The following is a 19,054-nucleotide window of genomic DNA, read 5'->3' as shown; positions in this document are numbered from 1 at the left end:
TTTCTAAAATGATATTAAATATAAACATAACATTGTGATCACACGCTTTGTATGGGTCACATAAAGCAAAAATAAACATCATTCTAAAGTGCAGCAAAAGACCGGAAAATCATCTGTTTGTGTCTGCGCCTGGATCACTCTACTCTAAACCCTCCTGTGAAGTAATGGCAAAGGATATAGGACATTGGAACATTACAATTGCCATTAGTGTGAATGTCTGTGTGTGGGGCTTTTGGGTATAATGTGTATATCCTGGCTGTTTCCATGTGTTTATTTGTACTCTTAAAGACAAACAGGTGTGGGATAAATAAAGTATGTGTTCTTCTATATAAAGTTGAGTTTAATCCAATTACTAAAGTCTAATTGAGGGTCAGAACATCTGCTTTGTGCATTGCACTTTATGGGAACTTGGGAGTTACAGGATGCAAACACAAAACATATAATGGCTCATAGGTATGTGGAGCCACCGACATTCGGTTAAGACATCAGTGTTCTAAAAAAACGATAGTTTAACATTATTTTGTTCAGTCAATGATACAGTTCTAAACTCCTGGTCAGCCCCAAAGAGTTTGCCTGTGTTAGACACAATTTCTTTACAGGCTGTTTCGTTTCTCCAAACTGTTTAGGGTAACAAACAGGACTATTTGTGGTTTTAGTTTACCTTTGGAATCACTATGCTTTTTAAGAATGCAGTAATTGCTTCTTTAAATGACCCTACCTTGATAAACGACTTGACTGTCCAACAAGGTGATCTACACAACAACACTTGCAGCAGGTGCCTCTTCCCTGTGTCACTTTTTAGTGCAAATAAAAAAGTAGTTTGTGGCAATATTTCAGTACCATTCCTTTTGGACACACATATTTCTACATGTTTGGCTTTTCATGGCATGTGTTGATTTATTTTCTACTCGTCGTCCTCAGTGGTGAAGAGGAAGGCATGGAGTTCTTCCTCGGCAGGTATGTTGTCCTCCTCACTGACTGTGATCTTCTGCTCAACAGGGAAGTACCTGGGCCTGAGCTTTCTTCCAGTCTGGAGAAAAAAGGATAAAGTTCAAACGGTTCAAATCATACCTGATGCCAAGTCTTATACATGTATTATATTATTTGTATTGTTTTATGAATTAATTAATTTTATAGGTTTTTATATTTTATCGTATTTATTTGTTTTGTCTTCCTTTATTTTACAGAGGGATCATATTGATTAAATTATGATTTATTTTGTATTATACCTTTTACCTCGTGTGTCCCTTAAAGTGCTGAACTATTATATCATGTTGCTATGCGGCATATGTGCTAAAAGGCTCTAACGTCTGGCCTGATGTGAAATTATTCTTCTCTGCTTTAGATTGTGATGTGTGCCTTGTGTTTAAAGCACTTTGAACTGCGCCTGGTGTATGAAAAGTACTATAGACAGGGGTGCACATAACTGGTACGCAGGTACGCATGCGCGGCAAAAATCTGAATTGCGTAACGTCACTTGTGTCACTACGCGCCTTTGCGTACCTCAAAACATCAAAACAAAACACATATTTCGTCTACCCGTGTTTCTTGTAAACACTCAATGGAGTAAACTAAGAGACATGTCAAAAAACCCAAATACATTAAGCAGCTACGTTGTTGTTTCGCTCCCTGCAAAAAATCTTCGGACTTTCTGTGACTGACATTGTGCAGATTGGTCCATTTCAGAATAATATATCTGATATGTTTTGTAATGATTGATTATTAAAGTGTTATCAAAGCTGGTAAAGGTGCAGCTAATTTTACAAATTAGATCAAAGTCAAGTAAAGTACAAATATCTCAAAATTGTACTTAAGTACAGTACTTGAATACGTTTACTTAGCAGCTTCCCACATCTGAAATCAGATATAACTTCAAGTCATGTGATCATTTCTTAGTATTTGATCCTTCCACTTGGCCTCAGGAAATGCAAGGACTTCACAGTTTTGGCAACACGTTTTGGAGAAAGCAAATCGGAGGCTTAAAAAGAGACAAGGAGGTGCATCTTCATCATCTTCATCATCTATCATGCAAGAAGTGTGAATAGAGGACAGTGAAGGAGACACTGAGGAGGACCACGCTTCGTTTGGGGTGAGTACCAAACGCTGTCTCCTGGTACTCATCTGAGTAACTCACTCCAAATGTTATGTGCACCCCTGACAATAGAAATACATTTTATTATTATTATATAGTGGAGGATGATCCTGATTAATTGCATTAAATTAAAATGTGTGGTATAATGTTTCTAATATGGCATTATTCCTGTTGGAGAGAAGACTCACTTTTTTCTTGCTCTCATCCATTGACCTTTGCTTGCACTTCTTCAGCATTTCTAAGTGCTTCTCCCTCTCCAGTTTCAGCTGCTCCTCACGCAGCCTGGAACATGATGCAGTACAAGAGAACAAGGTTTAACCTAACAGAGCTCATCACACAACCGCACCTCTCTACACATTGTTAATAAACCATTTACTTGTGACTGTCCTGCAACATATGAAAAAAGCTCATTTGCAAAGTCTTCCCATTTTTTTCTCCACTTTCTTTTATTAGTCTAGTTGCAACATCATTGTGAACCCTATTGAGTCCCACAACGTTTTCTGTTAGAAATGTATAGTACGGGTCCCCAGCACATCCAAACTGCCGGATGCTAACTTTAGTACAGACACTAGTTAAAAAATGGGCAGATTTGGACAATTTCTGAGTGGTATTGGGGGTTATTAAGGAGTCCATTTCTGACATTTGCAGGATCAAAAATGGCAGTTTTAACCATAAAATGCCAATCTTTGTACTCTCTGTGGGCTGATTTGATTCATTTCGGTTGGGTTTAGAAGATTTAGGGGACTCTGGATCATTTGGATAGGACAGATTGCATATTTTGAAGATAAATTGTCTGCAGTATGGATAATAACCAGCCTGTCACAGAGAGTACACATATTGCCACCTTCTGGTTAAAACTGCTATTTTTGATCCTGACAATGTCAGAAATGTCCAGGTTCACATTGCTGGCAACTACACTAATCATATCAACTGCAGTGAATAAAAACACACCATTTGAAAAGGTTTAATGTCATCTAATTTCCATTTATAAACATATGTGAAAACTCAGAAAAGGAAACAAAGGATCATGTACATGTTGGGTGAAATATATGATCTGACCCCTCAAAGCTTAAATACTGTGATCCACAATATATTGATCTAAACACCGCTGGGATCCACCTTTAACTCCAAGCTCATAAACACAGACCTGCTCCTCCTATCGCTGTCCTTGATCAGCCTCAGTGTCTCCAGGTTCTCTTTAGGGATGCTCTCCAAGAGCTGGAACAGTAAAGATATACGGTATTCAACACTGGACAGCTTCTCCAAGGTGCTGAGGTAGGTCAGACGGGAGTCCACGCAGCAGCGATGCACTTCACTTATCTTCACACCCAGAGCAACCGACATCGTATCCTGTAGGTAGGGAACAGACAGAAACACATATAAAACATCTGAATGAGATGCTGCAGGCCACACCCCTCTGCAAAGTCTTTTTTTTACATTTTTACATTTTCATATGGATGGATCAGGACAGAAAGAGAGTGAATCTTTGTTCCTGAAACGTTCTGAGTCTCTTAACACAGAGGGGACATGTGTGTATGTATAAAAGACATGAACAAGTGGATTTTGAATAATAGGCGACCTTAAAGTCACAGGCTCCTCGAAAAATGAAACATAAAACAAATAAAAAATACTGTTTATTGTAATAATAGATCAATATTTCAGATGCACACAGATTGATGGTATGAAGTGGTAGCAGTCTAATGGCCTGCGGGCTGAAACTGTCCCTGAGTCTGCTCAAACACACACACACACACACACACACACACACACACACACACACACACACACACACACACACACACACACACACACACACACACACACACACACACACACACACACACACACACACACTTCTCCGTCTCATTCTGTTTTCATTTACTCGTTCGTTATCTGACCAGCTTCAATCTTGTAGGCTACTCACTTCGTTTCTTGTAGCCCTCGAAAGGGTTTTGGAGGTTGATGCCTCGGTGAACGTGAGTTGTTTGGCTTTCTTGTCCGCAGCAGCAGAAAACATTTTCGAATGTTTGAATGAATCAAAGTGGGTCGTCACCGTCGACTTTCTCTAAGACGTATGCTCCAACACACAGTTGCACGGGGTGCAGAATAGTAGTGATGTTACGTATTGTGCCGAGGCTTCGGAGCGTGTGTCGAGTAATCCCCGAAGCTTTTCGTGAAGCCTGTATCGAGGCTTGTATCGTTTTGGGCCAGTGACGTCACCGATGACAAACGAAGCCTCGCTGCCTGTCGATACCACGTGACTGCTTCTGAAAGCGATTCAGATCGGTTGAACCGTTGAACCACAACGCTCATATGGATGTATAATAAGAACGATATTACCCCTCCTGTACCCGGGCCCGGTGCTGACACGATAGAATTAAGAGAGCTCAGACCCTCACTTATATAGAGGTCGGAATATGTTTTAAGTATAAATAAATAAAAGTAGGAATAAAAACATCAATGAATAAATAAATGAATAAATACAGGAAAAAATAGGGTGCAGTGTTTTCAGATAAATTCAGTGAGTATGCTGTGGCTCAGCTGGAAAGCAATTGACTCATGACCGCAGGGTCCCTGGTTCAACGACTGGTCAATACGTATTTTTTGTTTTGTTTATAAAAGCTACAGCTAAATTAGATAATGTAGTTAATAAATGTATTCTTTGATATGGTTTAGCCTTTCTCAGGCTACAACTAGTGATGTTACGTATTGCGCCGAGGAGTAATCCCCGAAGCTTTTTCTGAATCTTATATCGAGGCTTGTATCGTTTTGGGCCAGTGACGTTACCGATGACAAACGAAGCCTCGCTGCCTGTCAATACCACTTGACTGCTTCAGAAAGCAATTCAGATCGGTTGAACCGTTGAACCACAACACTCATATGGATGTATAATAAGAACGATATTACCCCTCCTGTACCCGGGCCCGGTGCTGACACGATAGAATTAAGAGGGCTCAGACCCTCACTTATAGAGGTCGGAACATGTCATACGTATACATAAATAAAAGCATAAATAAATGTAGGAATACAAAAATAAGTGAATAAATACAGGACTAAATATAGTGCAGTGTTTTCAGGAAATATTAGTGTACGTGCTGTGGCTCAGCTGCAAAGCAGTTGACTGTCAACCGCAAGGTCTCTGGTTCAACGACTGGTCAATAGGCCTACGTCTTTTTTTTTGTTTAAAAAAGTACAGCTAAATGAGATAATGTAGTTAATAAATGTATTCTTTGATATGATTTAGCCTTTCTCAGGCTACAACATGGTTAAGTTTACGAATATTATTAAGGAATACAAATCCCTCTTTGCAATGTTTACCAGCCTCCTTAGGCTTTTCAATCACAATCATTAAACTGGAATAAATACAATATTGTTAACATGAAAATATGATTTTATGTTTGTTGTTTAGAGTTATTCTAAGGCTTTACTCATTGGGAACTCGGTATGAGATAGAGCACAATGTTCAGATGTCCAATCTGCCTGTTTTACACACTTTGACCAACAGGGGGGTTTGTGTTCAAATGAAGCCCATGATGAAGCCTCATGAGATGAACCCTTTTGCGAACCAATTGGCTGGAAAGCTTCAAAGCTTCATAAGGCTTCATCTCGCCATCACTACAGAATAGTTTCCCCCCACTTTCGTGAAAGACATCGGGGTACTGCTTTGCCCGGTCTTTAGCAGAAATGTTCGTCGTGTGAGTTCCACACGTTCACTCTACGGGCCCCGTCTCAGGTCGGTTAAATTAAATCCTTGCTTCCCTCACTTGCGTCGTTTCCCTGTGTTTAGTCCCTCCCTCCAGGGAAGCATGGAGGGACGCAAGGAAACCACGAGAAGCAGGGAAATGAGTTTTAAGAGCAATGGGACGTCCTTTCCTCCGGAGCGTCACGTGAAGCGACGTCCGTTTGTGATGACGCCGCACAGCTGTTCGTCTGACAGCAGCTCTGTCCCCGTTATTTTCACAAACACCCCTGCCACACATTTACTGACACAAACATTTGTATGATCTGTTGTAGACCCCAATAGATAAAATCAAATAAGAACTCATTCTCAAAAAAGATAAACGCCATTCTTAAAATCTATAAACGAACAATAGTTTGATTAATATTGATTAGAGTGCACAATAGAAATAAAATAATTGAGAGAAGAAAAAGATATATATTATCTATCAAAACCCAGTTTGATTAACATTCATTGGATTGCACACTTTGTTTGTTTGTGTGGATATGTAGCACATTAACATTTTAATAGCACTTAATGACTGACTGAATGGAAATGAAAGTAAATGAAAATATAAATCGAAAAAAGCGATCATGAAAATGTTTCCAATAAATAAATAAAATGATTTTTGACCACTTTGTTTTTTTCAGATTTTCAGATTTTCCAGTTTTTTTTAACTGAATGATACATGAATTGAAACAAAACACAGTTTAAACTGAGGAGTGACTCTCGTGACTTTCATTTATTTTCTTCACTCCGCTGGGGTACTGCTCTCATGTCAAGAACAAGAAGCATGGGATCAGTGCATGCACTGCATCGTCCAATCAGTGAGCGATACACAGTAAGGGGGCGGGGCGAGTATCTGAGGATTTCATCGGAGGATGGACTGGTGGTTCCTCCATTATCGCTCCTCCATTATCGCTCCTCGCTCCTCAATCCTCGGTCCTCCGGCAGAAATAAGAGCCATGGGACGGTACTCAAGATGGCGCAGACAAATCAACTTCCGGTAAGACCGAGGACCGAGGAGCGAGGAAATGAAAATAGTCGACCTGAGACAGGGCCACGGTGTTGTTTACCTTCTGTGATGCGCGAGCTGATGACGTCACGTCATCTTCTTCTTCTTCCTCTTCTTCTCTTTAATGGCGAATCGCTTCCACTTGGAGCATATATCGTCACCGACTGTTGAGTTATTAAATGTTCATACTAAATCCTTGTCCTCAGACCAGTGCTTTTGAGGAATTTGAAGATCAGCTTGTTTGCTTTATTTCTTGATTTACTTTCGTATATTGCCTTGAAATCCATGTCCTTGACGTTGAGTTGTTCCAGTGCAGTTTTCAGAATGAATCTTTGTCTGTTATAATCCGGGAAGCTAAAAAAAACATGATGTATTGTCTCTGCTTGTTGGCAACCATCACAATTGCCATTTGGATGTTTTCCAATCAGATGCAATGATGAGTTTAATCCTGAGTGTCCGAATTTTATCCTGCTGTTAATGCTCTGTTCTCTTCTACTACTCCCCCAAGTGCTTCCTGTTCCTACTTCCCTTTGTATCTGGTATAAATGTCTTCCTTTGGTGTTACTGTCCCATAGTTTTTGCCATTGTTGCTTGATAACCACTTTTGTAAAATATTTGACTTCTGCTCTACTGATGGGTACCATAATATCAATCTGGTTTGCTTTCAAACCACATTTTGCCAGTTGATCCACTACTTCATTCCCTCTAATACCCACATGCGATGGAACCCACACAAATTGCACAACAATTCCCAGATGAACTAACCTAAACATGATGTTTAAAATTTCATATAAAATATCCTGACGACATTCTGAAGAGAAGTTGTTTATACTCTCCAGAGCTGCACTGGAGTCAGAGCAAATGACCACTCGCATTGGCTGTATTTCCTCTACCCACTGAAGTGCTAGAGAGATAGCCATCATCTCTACTGTATATACTGCAATGTGATCACTTGTACGCTTTCCCACTTTGACTTTTAACTCAGGAACATAAAATGCACAACTAGTTAGACCATTTTCTGGATTTTTGGATCCATCAGTAAATATTTGTATAAACTGCCCATATTGTTCATGTAGAACAGTGTTCACATAACCCTGTACATTGATTTTGTTTTTCATTGATTGTAACCATTTCAATAATTATAAATCTACTATAGGTTGAGGTAGCAACCATGGTGGAACAGCTGATAACAAAACCGTCGGATTAATATTCCATTCTTTAACTTTGAATTCCTTACATATTTCCTAAACACAAAAACTTTCTTTTTTTATTTTGTTACTTTCCCAACTTGTTTGTACAGTTTGTTTAGTAGGGTGAGTATCTTTATGGCCCTGTAGATTTGCCCAGTAATTAACAATTAACTGTTTTCTCCTCAAAGAAATTGGTATTTCTCCGACCTCTACCTGAAGTGCCGACACGGGTGTAGATCTGACTGCCCCACAGCATATCCTTAATGCTTGTGCCTGGACTCTATCTAATTTTTGAAGAGAAGAATATGCAGCTGACCCATACACTATTAGTCCGTATTCTATGGCTGATCTAATTAAGGCTGTGTATACGTTCCTCAAAGCAGCTTTATCAGCCCCCCAATTAGTGCCTGCCAAGCACCTCATAAAATTTAAAACCCTTTTACATTTATCTACTACTTTATCAATGTGAGTACTCCATGTGACTCTCTCGTCCAACCATATTCCCAGAAATGTAAATGTCTTCACTTTCTTTAGATCTTGTCCATAAAGTTTTAACCTAACCTCCTCACGTGTCCTTTTCCTCGTAAAAAATAAAGTTTCAGTTTTTTCCACCGACAATCTAAACCCCCATGTCAGAGACCAGCTTTCAATTTCCGTAATGGCTTCCTGAATCTTAGCTACAATATATTTTACATTTCTGCCCCTTTTCCAAATAGCTCCATCATCTGCAAAAAGTGACTTACCAATATCAGATCCTACTTGTGTATATATATCATTGATCATAATAGAAAATAAAAGAGGACTGATGACACTCCCCTGCGGGGTTCCATTTTCAACTTCATGCCTTCGAGAATATGAATTGCCAACTCGGACTCTGATGGCACGGCCAAACAAAAAATCCATAATCCAATTATATACATTACCTCCCAGACCCATAATGTCCAGTTTTATTAATAATCCTTCCTTCCACATCATATCGTAAGCTTTTTCCACATCAAAGAATACAGCTACAACACACTCCTTGTTCGCTTGGGCTTTCCTGACTTTAGACTCCAGGCTCCGCCCTCTTCTAAACCCACTCTGATAAGGAGTCATTAGTTCATTTTTCTCAATGTAGTATGTCAGCCTTTCTGTTATCATTCTTTCGAATGTCTTTCTTCATATACATTAGGATGTTCATCTAACTCTTCCTGCCTCCTAATCTTACCTTCTTCTGTCAAATTTTCCGAAGAATGAACTTTGACAACATTTTTAGCTAGAATTTCTGCCTTCTCCAAAGCACCAGTGGCAACTTCCCCTCCATTCTCTAACACTGGCAGGTTACTCTGCTGTCTTATTCCCCTCATCTTCTTAACCATTCCCCATACTTTATCTAATGGTGTAGTTCTCCCAATACTTGAACAGAATCCTCTCCAACAATCCCTTTTTGCTCTTTTAACAATGTTCCTTACCTGAGCCTGTGCCTTTTTATATTCTAATAAATTGTGTAATGAATGTGTCTTTCTAAGCTTTCCAAACAGCCTGATTTTGTTTCGGATTGCATCATTACATTCTTTGTTCCACCACAGTACCATCTTAACACATTTACTAAATTTACCAGTTTTATTCCCAATAGTTTGATTAGCGCTTTTAATTATATTTGAAGTAAATTGCTCATTTATTTCATCAATACTTCCTGCCATATCAATCTGATCAAATTCATTATCACACAATTTAGCAAACATCTCCCAATTTGCTTTAGAAAAAGTCCATCTCATGATACCGTCTAGCTCAACCACATGACTTATATCAAACTTGATTATAATCGGAAGATGATCACTCCCAATACTGTTATTTGCCAATACTACTGCTCACTTACAGAGAAATGAACAATCTATAATTTTAATGGTAGGTTTATTTTAACAGTGAGAGTGAGAATATACAAAAGAAATTGAGAAATTGACATTATATAAAAGATAAAAATGTATTTGCATTTAATTGTGTGAAATAAGTATTTGATCCCCTGGCAACAAACAAGGATTCTGGCTCCCACAGACCGGTTACATAAGTCCTCTTCCTCTAGGAAAGTACTCCTAATATCTACTGGTTACCTGTATAAAAGACACCTGTCCACAGAATCAACCAATCAGATTCCAACCTCTCCACCATGGACAAGACTAAAGAGCTGTCTAAGGACCTCAGGGACAAGACTGTAGACCTCCACAAGGCTGGGACTGGCTACAAGACCATCAGAAAGCAGCTTGGTGAGGAGGAGACAACTGTTGTTGCCATTATTCAGAAATAGAAGAAACACAAAATGAGCATCAGTCACCCTCGGGCTGGGGCTCCACACAAGATCTGGCCCCGTGAGGTATTGATGATCAGGAGAAAGGTGAGGGATCAGCCAGAACTACACAGGAGGAACTTGTTAATGATGATGAAGTTAATCTCAAGGCAACTGGGACCACAGGCACCAAGAAAACTATTGGGAACACACTACATCATAATGGATCAAATCCTGCAGCGCCTGTAACCCCAGAACACCATCCCCCTTGTCAGCATGTTCATTATGCTTTGGGGGTGTTTCTCTGCTAAGGGGACAGGAGGACTTCCCTGCATCGAGGAGAGGGTGGACGGGGCTATGTACAGGGAAATCTTGGCCGATAGCCTCCTTCCCTCAGCCAGGACTCTGAACATGGGTCATGGATGGGTCTTCCAGCAGGACAATGACCCTGAACATACGGCCAAGGCAACACAGGAGTGGCTAAAGAAGAAGCACATTCAGGTGATGGAGGGGCATAGCCAGTCTCCAGACCTTAATCCCAAAGAAAATCTGTGGAGGGAGCTGAAGCTTCCAGAGGCCAAGCATCAGCCTCAACACCTGCAGGATTTGGAGAGGGTCTTTAGAGAGGAGTGGACCAACATCCTTCCTGAGATGTGCACAGACCTGGAGACCAGCTACAAGAAGAGTCTGATCTCTGTGTGTCCATTGTCCAACAAGGCTTTCTCCACCAAGTACTAACACATGTCCTGCAAGGGGATCAAATACTTATTTCCCTCAGTTAAATGCAAATAAAATGTTATCTTGTCAATTTCTTTCTCTCATTAGTCAAATAAACCTACCATTAAAATCATAGACTGTTAATTTCTTTGTAGGTTGGCAAACTTACAAAATCTGTAAGGGATCAAATACTTATTTCCTCCACTGTATATATTCTGTTGCATTGTTGGAGGAGCTTGGCACTTAAGATTGTGTTTGCCATATCTACACTGTAGCTTCTGTGTATAGAACAATAAAGCCTTTGAAGTAATTGAGAATGAAACACTGAACCACAGTATGTGAGTTAGACCAACACTTGCAGTGGTGATTGTGGTGAATGTGAGCGTTGATGTGTCCTTACAGCGTGTCAGTGTGGGGGGTGGGGGGAGGACTCCGCCTGCACTGGAGTCCAGACCTCTCTCCGAGCCTGTTGTCAGGGATGATTTCAAACCAAAGTCAGGGGATTTAAAAAATGTATACCTAAATAATACCTTATACATTCATATTGTAACTGATGTTGATTCACTTAGTTGTAACACTTTACCCTGCACCATTGCTGGCTCTCTGAGGTCTGTATTTCTCAGAGCCTCCTGCCACTCTGAAGGCGGCCGCTTCAACAGGATGTTCAGGTATCTGTTGTATTCAGGCCGGATCTCATCAAACATGGGAGGCTCCCTATCAAGAAGAAAGAGTACGTTTGGATCCATGTTCATTGCAGATGTGTATTTTAAAACCTTTTCCAAGCACCTAATGGTTCATATCTGTTTGCATATACACCATGGGCAGAGGTTGAAAGTCACTAAGTCACTTTACTCAAGTACTGTACTAAAGAATCATTTTTGCGACACTTGTACTTCACTTGAGTATTTCAATGTGTTGCTACTTTTTACTTCTAACTCACTACAATTCAAAGGGACATATTGTACTTTTATTCCACTACATTTATTGAAAAGCTTTAGCTACTTTTAACAAAATGCATCTCTAAAAAGGTATCTAGTGACTCTTTAAGTCACAAAAGAGTCAAATTATTTAAATATTTAACAAAAACTAAATCAGAGCTTTGTTTGTCTACAACAGTCAAATACTCCTTGATGCAACAATATTATCTAGAAATGTCACATGTATAAATATCATTATATACACACATTAAGGCAATTCTTCTGCGCTATAATTACTTTTACAATCTAAGTACATTTAGCTGAGAATACTTTTGTACATTTACTTAAGTAAGACTTTGAATGCAGGACTTTTACTAGTAAAGAAGTATTTTGACAAAAATGTATTGGTACTTTTACTCAAGTAAAGCATCTGAACACTTTTTCCTCCACTGGGCATATGTTCACATACAGCCTTAGTGTGGGGCAGATGTATACTGTATTTATGTTCAATTCACAATGTTAGCATAAGCCTACCTTTTATTAGTCCTTATTTTATCGGCTAACTCCTCATTTGTAGAAAACTTCTCCTGTTTGATCTTGCCTTGTCTTTCAGAACTGATAACGGAGACAAGATTACAACATTAGATACATATATTGTATCCAGTCTGAAGTTACAATGACAGAGAATCCACTGCTGCTCACAATATTCTGGCATTCACGGATGTCTCCTCAAACTTCTTCTGGCACTGTTCAGAGATGTAATTCACTTCTCTAAAGTTATATTCAACCAGTTTCACTTGTACCCTTTTTTTAAGAAGGTCTTTAGTCAGCTTCTTAGCCTTTGACCTGCTGGTCTTTAGAGACTCCTGAGGATGGAAGGATGAGGGGCAAAAGAGAGTTGAGGCTCATTAATGAGAGGGAGGGGGTCATCAGGGAAGAATGAACACGTTATGTTAAATTTATCATTTTCATTCAATTGAGATTATGTTGAACACATTTTTGGATCTCAGCATATATTCTTGATAGCGCGCCTTACAAAGGCAACCAGGCCCGACCTCAGCGACTTTGAAGTCGCTACAGTTTGTCAACAGAAAATATTGCGAGCCTCTCACCCTCTCTTCCACACACGCCTCACAAAGGTGAACAGGTGATTATATTTACTCTTAGTGCTGCCCATACCCATGTTAGCCAATTCATCCAACCAATATTTGATCCAAAAGTAATAAGTAACAACATTATAAACAAAAACCTCATGACATTTACAACAGAAACCCCCACTCTCTGACTCTCCTACAATGCATGTGATTTACTGTAGGCAGGAACACCAGCACAGTACAGCTTCGCTCCACTCAATGGGAAACATTTAGTTAAACCCCGGCAGCAATCAGAGACGTCCTCTCACGCAGAGCATTGCTGCGAGAAGTAGAACAGCAGGTGTAGCAGGTATAATAATACAATCCCCACCACCCTGTAGTATACAATGTTTTAACAATAGCAGCAATACAAATGGAAAAAACAAAGGAAAACAAATAAAACATGGATGTTGAGTAAAATCAAGTAGTGGCATCATTGGCTTTAGTGAAGAGATGAGTTGTAAGAAGTGATTTCAAAGAAGTCACTGATTCTGCCAGCCTCAGTTCTCGGGCAGGGAGTTCCAGAGCTGCGGAGCTCTGACGGAGAACGCTGGATCACTCTTTGTTTTTAGCCTGGTGTTGGTAACAGCCAGCAGAGCCCTACCAGAGGATCTGAGACTGCAGACAGGCTTATATGGGCACAACAAGTCAGGGAGGTCATCAGGAGCCAACCCGTTAAGAGCTTTAAAAGTAATCAGTGAAATCTTAAAACAAATTCAAAAACAGCCAGGTCGCCAGTGAAGAGAGACTGAAACAGGGGTGATGGGGTCTAGCCTTCTTGTATTTGTCAAAAGTCTTGCTGCGTCTGTCATTTACCTCACTATCTTTTCTCCTGAGTTCATTGTACTGATGGTCATCACTCTTAGTCTCTGAGGATAGAGGAAAGATAATTGCAATATGAAGTCAGCAATAATTTCCAGTCATAAGTAATGCCTCTGCAACATGTAACATGCTCTCTGATCTTATTCTCAACCACCTTGTTCATTTAGGAATGTCTTCTGGTCAGCACTGTCTTGTCTTTGTTTACGGGGAGCTGAGTTATTCTGTATTTGTTGAGGATTATCTATCTTCTGCCCCATTTTATCCATGTCTGAAAGAAGCATTAGATTATTATAATTATAGTTATTTTTTACAGTAGATACTTAGCTCTAGGTAATTAGAAAAAGGAATATTTTGAGTATCCTAAACGATAATTACCGTTAGCCGTACACAAAAGTAAGCCTGCAGAGCGGGGCATTATGCGGACTGAACGTTGGCTTAATAAAGCTAAATTAGCTTAACAACGTATAATAGCTGAAAAAAAATTGTTCTGACAGAGTATACATAAAGCAAACCGATTTAAAATAACTTAGGTATTTAACTTTGTATATTATTATTGTTGTATTTATATATATATTATAATGAGGCTCTACTTACTGTAAATTGAACTCTTTAGCGTTAGTTAGGTTAGCTAGCTCCCGGTTGCTCTGCGGTCATGGTAACTGCCTTCCACACAGCTTCAAACGGAAACCTTAGCCGCGTTCACACCGCAGTACTTTTCCCACTTTAGTTCCGATATAGTTCCCAAATGTCGCGTTCACACCAAAAAGAGCCGGAACTAAAATTAGTTCATGAGAACCTTTTTACCCCCTTTTCCGTCCCTGCTAGAGAGCAGGGACTTTCGTGGGAGAAAAAGGTTCCTATTTCTGATTGGCTGGGCGGATTGCAAACCCCGCCCCGTAAAATTCCTAAAAAGCTTTGTGAAGCCGTCATTTTATTATCCTAGCATTAGCATTATTAGCATTAGCCCAGCGCAGAAACGCAGAGAGACTAACTTATCGCAACACAAAATAAAACATGGGAGCGGTGGAGATGAGGAGGTGTCGGCGTTCTGGCGATTTACTCGGAAGGCTTCAGTAGAACCTGCCGGGAGTCCCAGCAGCTTCTACTGAAGCCAGTGCCCAACTCCGGGGACTTCCGGCCGGGGACTTCGGGTGGCAGTATACGGCGTGAAGTTGTTTGCGGCCTGCCAGTAAACCCAAAGCAGAAGAAGAAGAAGTGACGTCAGCGGCTTCATTTGCCTAATCCACCCCCAGGGACTTATTCCGGTGTGAACGCGATCTGTACTTAGTTCATCAGAACTAAAGAGTTCTGATGGACTAAGTTCTCATGAACCTTTGTGGGAAAAGTACTGCAGTGTGAAAGCGCCTATTGCAGATCGTTGCCACCGTTTGTGACTGACAGGGGCCCCCAACATTTTTAAAACATTAAGAAAAAAATGTTAAGTAACCTTTCATCAATCATCAATAATTAACATTAATATAAATTTATATTGATAATGTACTCACTAAACTTACGATTAATTTCCCTTTTTTTCTTCCAAAAGTTAATTATCCAAAGCCTCTGTACACCCCCCTCTATTTACATGTATTGGTTTGGTCCTGCCTCCAAGCGCTGTGCGGCACCGCACTTTCTAGCAGGAGAGAGTGGCTGCATCTCAGGTCGATTAAATGGAATCCTAGGTTGCGTTCGAATAGTCCATTTAGCTTAGGAACCTTCCTAACCGAGTGAAATGACCCGGAAGTCCCTCAGTGGCAGCCATGATAAGTGCCGTTCGAATTCTCTAGAATGATAGGAAAGGAGGTTTCAAACTTCCTTTATAACCTCCTTTAGCTTTAGCACTGGACCTCCCTAACCGAAAGGAGAGGAGAAAATGCTGCCCCACAATGCCTTGCAGCCGCAGCATTTGACGTCACACAACAGTCGGCCGCTCACGGACACAAACGATTATGACGGAGAAATTATATCATGAAAGTTACGGTGCTTATTAAGCATTTTAAAACGTATGTGGTAAGTTGCCAAAGTGCTTTGTTTTGAACGTTCATCAGTATGATAATCAAAAAGAGAAATATGAATGTTATTTTTTTACTGAAATGATCAAATAAAGTCAACATTTCACTGAGCTGTGTGGGGTTTGTTCAACTTTTAAAAGATGTTTGAATGGTGATATACACAGTGATAGGTGCTAAAGACTAACGTTTATAATAAATATATTTGTATTGATTTTAAGATATTTTCATAGTTCATACAATCATACGTATTGGGATCATTTGTATTAATGTGGACCGGAGGGAGAGGGTGACGAGCATAAGTTTCATTTTTTATTTCAATTCCAATTTTGGTCATGAAGAATATGTTTCTCTGTTGTTCATAAAGCATAAAGCAACAGCATCAGAGCACGGTGCAGAGTCTCTAGATGAGTCCGTCGTTCATATTAAACATCCATGTTGTAGTCCGTTGTATAGAAAACTGTAGTTTCCATAGTTTCCCCACAGCAGCAGACGCACACAATGACGTCCGCTGGCGCATCATAAACACTTTGGATAGTGAAAGTGCATTCGGATTCTCTAAAGTACCGCAGTCTCTTCTCCTAAATTCTTTTGAATGATCCTATCCACTATCCCTTAACCCCGTGACGTTTCACTCAGAGGTCAAGGAATAGGAGATATGGTTAGAACTTAGGAGCTGATTTTTTAACTATCCGAACGCAACCCTTGCGTCCCTCACTTGCGTCGTTTCCATGCGTTTAGTCCCTCCCACCAGGGAAGCATGGGAGAGACGCAAAGAAACCACGAGAAGCAGGGAAATTAGTTTTAAGAGCAATGGGACGTCCTCTCCTCCGGAGCGTCACGTGAAGCGACGTCCGTTTGTGATGACACCGCACAGCTGATGTCTGACAGCAGCTCTATCCCTGTTGTTTTCACACACCCCGCCTCTGTTAGTACACATTTACTGACATATACATTTGTATCATCTGTTGTAGACCCAAATAAATAAAATGAAAATAAGAACTCATCCTCAAAAAAGATATACGCCATTCTTAAAATGTATAAACGAAAAAGCGATCATGAAAATGTTTCCAATAAATGAATACAAATATTTTTGACCACATTTTTGTTCAGATATATCACATATCTGTAACTAAATTATACATTAATTGAAACAAAACACAGTATAAACTGAGCAGTGACTGTCGTGAGTTTCATGTATTTTCTTCACTCTGCTGGGAAACTGCTCTCATGTCAAGAAGCATCAGATCAGTGCATGCACTGCATCGTCCAATCAGTGAGCGATACACAGTAAGGAGGCGGGGCGAGTATCTGAGGATTTCATCGGAGGATGGTCTGGTGGTTCCTCCATTATCGCTCCTCGCTGACGACCGAGGAAAATAAAATAGTCGACCTGAGACGCAGCCAGTGAGAGCATGTGAGGAGGGATGCTAGTACAAGTACAAGTATATAGTACACAAATAAGTTTACGTATGTACGATGTCTCAGCGACTAACAAAGTCAGGCTTTCAAAATAGAAAAGAAAGGAGAGAAAGACAAGAGAGAGGGATTTAAGGGCGACAGTATGTCACCCAGTTTTTCAAAAATAAAAGGTGGGTGTGGTCCATGAGTGGTGGAAATTAGTCTGTTAGCTAAGCGTAGTCCATTTTAAATAATAATTGTAATGTTTTGCTGACATTAAGTTAGTAGGAGAGACAGGAGTACCAGCACAGAAGCAAAACCTATTTTATCCACCCAAAAATGAAGGCCCACCTGAAAAAATCGTCACTGGTCTACAGTGGAGAAACATACAGGAGCAGAGCCAGTAGGCCTACTGCTGAGGACGTGGGCAGAAGCAACATTTATTTTATCCAACCCAAAAAGCTATATCAGTTCAAGTGTACGTTATTTAATGCTAAATATAACGATTTTTTTCAGGTGGGCCTTCATTTTTGGGTGGATAAAATAAGTTTTGCTTCTGTGCTGGTACTCCTGTCTCCCCTACTAACTGGGGTTGTGCCGACCGCTGGTGACGTTACTTTTCGCCGAACTGCATTGTGGGAAGCGACCCGGAGCGTTCCTGGCGTGGCTCGCTGCAAAAGTTGAGCAATGTTCAACTTTTGACGCCTCGGCAGAAGCGTCAGCCAATCTAATCATATGCCAGTACAAGCTCTAGCCAATCAAACCGCTGCTTGTGTGTCAGGGGTGGTAGATTCATGTGATTGGTTGTTGGTCGAGTTTCAGACACGCCCGCCGGCAAGCGACAACGCACGCCGCTGTGTGGACGGGCAATAAACATGTGTGTTGAGAATTATGTTTGGTGTTTCTTAAATCACTGTAATTGTTCAGAGTAATGAGATACAGATAAATAAACAATGATAATATTTGCAACCGACTCAAAATCTGATCAAGACAAAAAGCTTTGGTAACATTTAACAACATTCAGTACAATTCATTTTTCAAAATTGCTTTAAAACAAAAACATAATAGCATAATTATAGTTCATACTCTTGTGAGGTAAAGTAGAATCTGCCTGAAGGATTTAACAGGAACAAACATATGGTGCAGGTTGGTTAATAGGGTTATGATATGAACTCAAATAAAAGATGGAGAACAACAATTTAAATAGTGTGTGAAGCTGCAATGATAGATTATATTCAATATGAATTATCAGAGAATTCTTTTAATAAGAAAAATGTGATTATTTGTGGCCTATTACAGCTTTGTGCAATTACCAAGACACAAACTGGTACTTTTGGCACAATTATTAAAACCACAAACTCATGTTACCTTTCATCTATTGAACAGATATGTTAAACCATAAGCACATCGTCTGCTTTACACTTAGTTTGATATTCCAAAATACACTTTTTGCAAATAACTACTCACTCTTATTTAGCCTACATTAGATACGTTATTCAAAACCGACAGCCTGTTTGTTGTTTGCAAAACACTGCCACTGAAATGCCACACTCAATTATCAAGCCCCTACACGCAGAATGCGCATAAAAAATTAGATCACTTAGAAACCTGAGCTTGAACACTTTGTGCACGACAATGGAGGCCAATTTTGGAGAGAGAGTTAGAGGAAGAGGTAAATGCAATATACTGTATGTTGTCTTCAGTACCATACAGTAACTATGTTCATGTCATCTTCTCGCTCAGTAAAGTCATTGTGTCTGATACTGTTATGAGTATTGAG

The 19,054-nt window shown here is 40.0% G+C and overlaps 1 protein-coding gene across 2 annotated transcripts; it reads right to left on the bottom strand.

Moving 5' to 3' along the window:
• Positions 1 to 811: 811 nt before the first annotated feature.
• Positions 812 to 11,704, bottom strand: LOC307040797 (coiled-coil domain-containing protein 38-like). 2 transcript variants are annotated; one of them, XM_079683907.1, is made up of 5 exons: positions 11,579 to 11,704; positions 11,396 to 11,461; positions 3,240 to 3,442; positions 2,281 to 2,374; positions 812 to 1,030 (listed from the first exon to the last, which is right to left on the bottom strand). In XM_079683907.1, the coding sequence occupies exons 3-5, from the start codon at positions 3,434 to 3,436 to the stop codon at positions 905 to 907; spliced, it is 417 nt and encodes a 138-aa protein (XP_079540033.1). In that variant the 5' UTR covers positions 3,437 to 3,442; positions 11,396 to 11,461; positions 11,579 to 11,704; the 3' UTR covers positions 812 to 904. The 2 variants fall into 2 exon arrangements, with proteins under 2 accessions (XP_079540033.1, XP_079540032.1); XM_079683906.1 differs by lacking the exons at positions 11,396 to 11,461; positions 11,579 to 11,704 and adding an exon at positions 4,017 to 4,110.
• Between the last annotated feature and the right edge of the window lie 7,350 nt (positions 11,705 to 19,054).

Source organism: Notothenia rossii, assembly GCF_949606895.1.
Source record: "Notothenia rossii genome assembly, chromosome: 5".
NCBI lineage: Eukaryota > Metazoa > Chordata > Actinopteri > Perciformes > Nototheniidae > Notothenia > Notothenia rossii.
The sequence above is the reverse complement of the archived record's forward strand: the minus strand, read 5'-3'. Positions and strand labels throughout refer to the sequence as shown.

Excerpts from the sequence above, each read along its gene's own strand:
- LOC307040797 (XM_079683906.1), bottom strand. The coding sequence starts at position 4,109 with ATGTTTTCTGCTGCTGCGGACAAGAAAGCCAAACAACTCACGTTCACC. Across the intron at positions 2,375-3,239 it reads GACAGCGATAGGAGGAGCAG|GCTGCGTGAGGAGCAGCTGA; the intron begins GTCTGTGTTTAT and ends ATCATGTTCCAG. Across the intron at positions 1,031-2,280 it reads TGGATGAGAGCAAGAAAAAA|ACTGGAAGAAAGCTCAGGCC; the intron begins GTGAGTCTTCTC and ends TTTTTTCTCCAG.